The sequence below is a fragment of the Zingiber officinale genome, chromosome 3A (assembly GCF_018446385.1).
Source record: "Zingiber officinale cultivar Zhangliang chromosome 3A, Zo_v1.1, whole genome shotgun sequence".
NCBI lineage: Eukaryota > Viridiplantae > Streptophyta > Magnoliopsida > Zingiberales > Zingiberaceae > Zingiber > Zingiber officinale.
This window is the reverse complement of record NC_055990.1, coordinates 108,695,782-108,703,027: the sequence shown is the minus strand read 5'-3', so window position 1 is coordinate 108,703,027 and position 7,246 is coordinate 108,695,782. Positions and strand designations below refer to the sequence as shown.

The following is a 7,246-nucleotide window of genomic DNA, read 5'->3' as shown; positions in this document are numbered from 1 at the left end:
TTTGTATGCTAATGACCTCGAGATCTTCTGCCGTATTCCTCGCCTCGCCTTGGACGTCGTGTGGGTGACGATCCTCCAAGATGAACACCACCCAAAGAGCTTTCTTCTTCCTCCTCTAAAATCCAGCCACCATCACCAATTTAGGAACCAAAGAGGGAAAGGGAAAGGGAAGGGAAGAGATCCGGCCATAATAGAGAGAGCACAAGCAAGCGAATAAGAGATGATGCAATCCCTACTTCTCCTCTTCTTCTCCTTCTCTTTGTATCCTGCCACACCAAGCAACCACAAGAGGTGGCCGGCCCTAGCATAAAGGGAAGCAAGGGTCGGCCCTTAGGAGAAGAGTAGAGAGAAGAGAGAAAAAGAATAGCATGCTTCATGAGGCCTCTCCTCCCCTTCTTTTATATTACTTGCCCAAGGAAAATAAGGAAAATTTTTTTACAAAAATTAAAATCTTCCTCATGTTTTTCCTTTTCCCTTTTTATTTTCCCTTTTCTTTCCTCTTGATTGAATCAATCACCAATCATAGATTAGTTTTAATTTGATTGGATGATGATTTAATCCTATTGGCCGGCCCCTTGCTTGGGCACCAATCAAGGGTGGCCGACCCCTATAAGGAAGGAAAAGATTTCTTTTGTAAAAATTTTATAAACTCTTATAAAATTTTACAAGCTTTCTTTTAATTTCCTAAAGTGGATGTTAAAAAGGAAAGTTTTAAAAATTAAAATCATGTTTTAAAATTTAAAACTTTTCTTCTAAAAATTTTCTTTTTTAACATGTTTACAAAAATTTAAATTTTAAAACTTCTCTTCCTTTTCCTAAAACCATGAGGATGGTTAAAAAAAAGTTTTAAAAACTTTAAATTTTCTTTTAAAACATGTGACCTAATTCAAATAAGGAAAGTTTTTAAATTTTAAATCTCTCTTTTAAAACTTGTAATTTTCTACAAAGAGAAGATTTTAAAATTCAAAACACCCCTCCTTGTTTGAATTAATGTGGTCGGCCCCCTCTTGCTTGGGCACCAAGCAAGGGGCCGGCCCCTTAAGAGGATAATGTGGCCGACCCTTGCTTGGTCACCAAGCATTGAGCCGTCCCCCTTCTTGAACATCAAGATGGGCTTATATTTGGATAGACTTGAGGCTTTAATGAGGTTACGACAGGGACCTAGAGGATAAATTGGATTTAGCCTTCCGATGAGCTCAAGTATCTCGTGTTCGCCCCGAACACACAACTCAAGTTCATCAATAATAACTCATTCCACTAGAGAGTTATTATCGCACTACCGCACCAATCCCAAATTACATTATGGGCTCATTCTTATCATGAGTGTGTTAGTCTCCTTGTGTTTAAGATAATGAATGTCCACTAATTAAGTAAGTTACTGACAACTCACTTAATTAATATCTAGCTCCAAGAGTAGTACCGCTCAACTTCATTGTCATATCGGACTAAGTCCACCTGCAGGGTTTAACATGACAATCCTTATGAGCTCCTCTTGGGGACATTCTCAACATAGATAACTAGGACACAGGTTCCTTTTATAATCAACAACATACACTATAAGTAATATCATTTTCCAACTTATCGGGCTTATTGACTTATCAAGTTAAATCTCACACATTGATAAGTCAAAGAAATAAATACTAAATATATGTGTTTGTTATTATATTAGGATTAAGAGCACACACTTCCATAATAACTAAGGGCTAGTTCTTTTATAAAGTCAGTAGAAAAAGAACTTACTTAAAATGGTCCTACTCAATACACTTGGAGTGTATCAGTGTAATTTATTAGTTAAGATAAATTAATACTTAATTACACTATGACTACTTCAACGGTTTGTTCCTTTCCATCTTAGTCACGAGCAACTGTTTATAATTTATAAAGAACCGATAACATAATCTTCTGTGTGTGACACCATACACCATGTTGTCTACTATATAAATTAATTGAACAAATTACATTTAACAAATAAATGTAGATATTGACCACTGTGATTCTTTATTTCTAAATAAATGTTTATACAAAAGGTAGGTTTTTAGTATACACTCTAATACCGACAATAAGGACAAGGCCGAAGAAAGCCTTTAAAGGCAAGGTGTGAAGGATAGGGAAGCATCCAAGGGGCGCAAGGCTAATGGAGGAAGCTAGAAAGCAAGGTCAAGATTGATGAGTGCATGAGTGATTATACTCAAAGGTAAAACCCTAAGTTAGGGTTTATCAATTAATTGGTATATGTCCTAGTCGACTAGTGGTTGAGAATCAACAAACCCAGAATGGAATTCTGGGGTTTGTGGTTCTAGGGTTATTAGACGACTGGTAACTTTACTAGTTGACTAGACCAATCGACCGCACAATCAACTAGTAGCAAACAAAATACTTATATTCACTCAACCCATGTGGTTTAATCGATTGATCTATGTTTGGGCAGTCGACTGGCATTGAGCTATTGGGTTGAAATGATCGAACTCCACAAAGGCTAGTCGATTAGTAAGTAAGGCAGTCGACTGGTGGCAGAAACACAACTTGGGTGTTTCCTCCCGAACTCTATAAATTGGAGCTCAGGGTGGCGAGCTTGGGTGATAAAAATAGACTAGGTTAAAGCCTACTAGAGTCTCCAAAGCTCTCATGTGATCTTTGTATGTGATTAAGAGATTGTGGAGAGGTTTTTCCTCCGAGAAGGAGGATTGAGCTAGCTAGAGTTCATGGGATTAATCCACCAACTGATTGAGGGATCGTCCACCTCACGGATACGTTGTGGACTAGGAGCATCATCTCATAACCACATTAAATCAACATATTAGCAGTTTGATTATTTTCTTTCTTGTTTTTAGTATTAGCTTTTGTATTCGTCTTAGTTTTGTATTACCATTGTGCACTAACAAATACTGAGAAAGTGAACGATTTGGGTGACTATCTATTTAATCCCTCTCTCTCTAGCTGGTAATCAAGGTCCCAACAAAAACTTTAATTTTGATTTTCCTAAAGGTTTAGAAACTTTAAATCATTGTTGGTGTAATGATAGAAGTTAGTGTATGTTTTGAGGGGGAGGTCTTCCTTAAAGTAGGTCATGAAGGACCAGATACTTAATTGGTAAAGTCCTAACTTGAGGGTTAGACAAGGCAAACTCCAAATACGTTAAGGAGGACTATACATTGGCAAAGGGAAATCCTAACTATGGTTAAGGGAAAATAAAGTCTAAGTGGGTCAAGGAGGACCGCACGTTGGGAAAAGAAAGTCCTAACTGCTGTTAGACAAAGTAAAGTTTAAGTGGGTCAAGAAGAATCAAATGTTAGCAAAGGGAAGTCTTAACTACAATTAGGCAAAGGAAAATCTAAGTGAATTAAAGAAGACCACACATTGGCAAAGGAAGGTCCAAGTGGGTCAAGAAGGACCGCACGTTGGCAAAGAAAAGTCCTAAATGAGGTTAAGAAAGAGTATTCAAGTGAGTCAAGGAGAACCGTACTTGGTGATCAGAAGTCCAACAAGAATTTGGCAAAGAGAAAGTCCAAGTGGGTCAAAGAGGTTGGCTGGACACTTACTGGTCGTAAGTCTAACAAGAGTTAACATGAAACCAGGAAGTTCCGACGTAGCAAACTTCCGAAAGACATAACTTTTGACTCGAATATTGGAATGAGAAGATCTCAAATGTGAAACGAAGCTTGTTTAGAGCTCTACACATTTATTACTTACCAATCGATTAGGTAATCAATTGGAGGAGTAAATTGATCAGGTAATTAATTGGTTGATGAAGCACAATATAAAAAGTGTCTTGATCGATTGGGTAATCGATCAAGATCTTCCCCAATCAATTGGATAATCAATTAGGAGAGTTTGTAAGCGAACAGTGAACTTCTTAATTGATTAGGTGATAGATTGAAACTATCAATCGATCAAGTGATCTATTCAGAGTGTTTCTTCACGATGAACAGTGAGTTTCCCAATCGATTAGGTTTGGATGGCTAGATTTACTCGGATCTTACGTGGAAATCGATTAGGGGTAAGGCTAATCGATTGAGAGCCCTAATCCATAGATATAAAGACGTTCACAAGGATTCAAATAAACTTCTTCTTCTCCACTCTTCACCACCAGTTATTGGAAGACTACAAGAGAAGTGTTATTGCATTTTTGAGTCTACAAGAGACATTTCAAGCAACAAGAGATCAAGAAAATAATATTCTCAATTCTATTGTGTATTTCCATCTTATTTTCATTGTATTTTTGTATATGAGTTTGTACAAGGTTTCTCCACCTCTAGATTATTTTAGAGGAGTGCTTTTCATAGTGGGGTGTGTGCACTGTGTGGATCCTTGGATTAGTCACCTCAAGGAGGTGGATACCAAGTAAATTCTAGTTTTAGCGATCTCTTCACGTTGTCCCCTGCAAATCATCATCAACAAAGCGATTGGAGTTAATCATCCCCATTAGCCCCTCTAGCTTCCAAAGTGTATCCTAACATTAAACACACATGGTCTAACTTAACTCGATTGATCAATATCAAAACTAACTCGGGGTACTTACACACATGTCATGGGATGAATGGAGGACTATCAGGACTGGTTTCTTAGATACCCCCTACAAACACGTGGCGCTTTGTGAATGAAGAAACAACTAAGGACTCTCAGATCTGGTCCCCTCACTAGCTCATACGAGGATGATGGAGGAGCATGCTCTGTAGTAGCTAACATGGAGATGCTCTCATGATAGCTATATAAACATTCATGAAGGTAATGGAAAGGGATTCAGAACTCTCAACAACTCAATCATATTCTCTCCTTGTTCTTCATCTTCTTCTTCCAACATACTAGCTCGAGCAAACCCTAACTTGCATGAGCATTGGAGTGGCTTGTTGGGATCTCCCCAGTGGCCATATAACCCTCCGTTGAAGTGCATTTCAAGATTTCCTCATCCTCTTCATTGATGACCTCTGACAAGCACGCTTATCAGATTGTTCGTTGACTGATGGTTTGACTAACCATGGTATTTAGTTGAAACAGTAGATAAATGAATCCAAACAACTGCTCTAGAAACATTATTTCCTCACCATGAATAAAGGTATTTAAATAAAATGTCTAGCTAGGTGTCATACCGACAACTATGAATTTAAGATATTTTTAGAAAATTTAAAGCCTATCTTCAATCCTAGAAGCCATGATATTAGATATCCTTCAGTAATGATATATGTAAAGATGCAAGACCTAATGCAAAAAGCTATATATCGACAATGGTTTACTATCGATTCTTTTATCGCTTAAAGTCCAAGTTCTAACATCCAAAACAATTTTGCAATTATTTCGAATTGAACATTTGTTTAGGTGTATAAGATCATCTTTCGTTGATTGGAGAACTTTTAGAACTGAAATCTAATCAACCAATTAACTACATTAATGCCTCGTGTTCCAACCACTCTCAACGAAGCACATTTATTTATTTACTTACTTAATTTTATTTATTAAATACAACAAATCCCTTTTATTCTAAAGAAATTTCTGCCATTATTAATTGTTCTATTGACGTATAACCACACCAGATTTCACACTTCAACTAACTCCATACATATCGCCATGCATGCACGCACGTCTCCATCGCTTCCCTAGCTTGCGTGTATATCTCGACCAGCACGTACGTTAACGTTCCAACCACCATCGATGGCGCTGCAGCTGGAGGGGGCAAAATGTCTGACCGGCACAGCGGGCAGCACTGGGCCTGGCCCTTGGCGACCCAGCGGTCGGTGCAGGCGCGGTGGAAGGTGTGGCGGCAGTTGGCGAGCAGTCGGACCTCATCCTGCGGCTGCAGCCTCTCCAAGCAGAAGGCGCAGGCGTCGCCGGCGGCGGAGGCCTGGAGTTGGACCACCGGGAGTTTGGCCATGACGAGCGACGGAGGCAGCGGAGGAGGAAGAGGGATGGAGCTTTGTGCGTCGAGGGTGACGACGAGGAAGGAGCGGATGCGAGCGAGGGTCTTGACCAGCAGCACCACCGGCCATGGCAGTGCGACGCAGAAGACGACGAGAGGAAACGTCATCGGTATAGCTTCTCCTTTGGATATTGAATATGGAGCATAAATTTATACTCAACGCGTTCGCACGCCTACACAATAATGGAAGCGGGTTGGATGGGTCAACGTGGGACCACACGTTATTCATGGCTACATTGGAAGCTAGCGTACCTTTTTTACTCGGCGCTTTTTGGTGTTGGTTGCTTCTAGAAGTTTGACTTTGGCCATGTGCTCAACATTCGACCCTCTACGGTCGCATGAAGAACCGAGCTGGGTTTATTGAAAGAAATGAAAGCTCAGGGTTGGCCCATGACGGGGCGGGCCAACCTGTATCATGGTAAATCAGGAAATTTTCCATCTAAGATGGACAAAGGATTAGACGAGTTAATGCATGAGCTCATTAAAAAAAATTATATATACAAGTTAATTGGACGAACGTTAAAATTTATTAGTTTGAGTTAGTGGATCGAGTTTTCATTTTACTTTTGAGTTTAAAAAAAAACTTCTTTATCCGTGGCCAACTTAAATTCATCACAGCTCGATCGTCTAGACCCACAATCTACACATATTAACATTTAAATTTATTTTTAAATAAATTGATAAAATTTTAATTCAATCAATCTATTTAAATTATTTAACAGATGAAACAACTTAATAAATAAATAAATAAATAAATATATATATATATATATATATATATATATATTAAATAAAAGATAAATATATATAATGAAAACTTGTGGGCGCATAACATATCTGAAATAATGGTCAAAAGTCGATTCTTAGGAACTAATGACCTGAGATTTATCTCATCATACGTTTGACACTTGTACCTATATGTACCTAAAAAAATTAAAATAAAATAATCCGTTTCAAGCTACTTGCCGTCTTTGTGGTGTCGTGGCAAAAATAGATTCACTCACACAGTACCTCCATCAATTCATCACCAAAATAATCAAGAAAAGAGCTTTGTCTTTCCACCCGATAGTATATGATGTGGAGATAAGTAGGAACCAGATAATGAATCCTGGTCAAGTTAGGAAGTCATATGGTAAGGTCAAGATTTGATCAATATAACATGCTTTAAAACTCGGTCAACATAGCTTCCATGTAGGGTCTCAACAATTATTGGCTAGTCGAGTTGAGCCGATTCGATCCGATCCGATCCGATCCGACCAAGTTCTCAATCTCCTGAATTATTGACTCACCAACTTTTTGACTTGCTGACTCGCAAAGCTACATACCTCTGAATCT

The 7,246-nt window shown here is 38.6% G+C and overlaps 1 protein-coding gene across 1 annotated transcript; it reads right to left on the bottom strand.

Moving 5' to 3' along the window:
- Positions 1-5,542: 5,542 nt before the first annotated feature.
- On the bottom strand, positions 5,543-6,019 carry LOC122050566 (RING-H2 finger protein ATL40-like). The gene has a single exon (XM_042611462.1). It carries the CDS (start codon positions 6,017-6,019, stop codon positions 5,543-5,545), a length of 477 nt encoding a protein of 158 aa, XP_042467396.1.
- Positions 6,020-7,246: the final 1,227 nt, after the last annotated feature.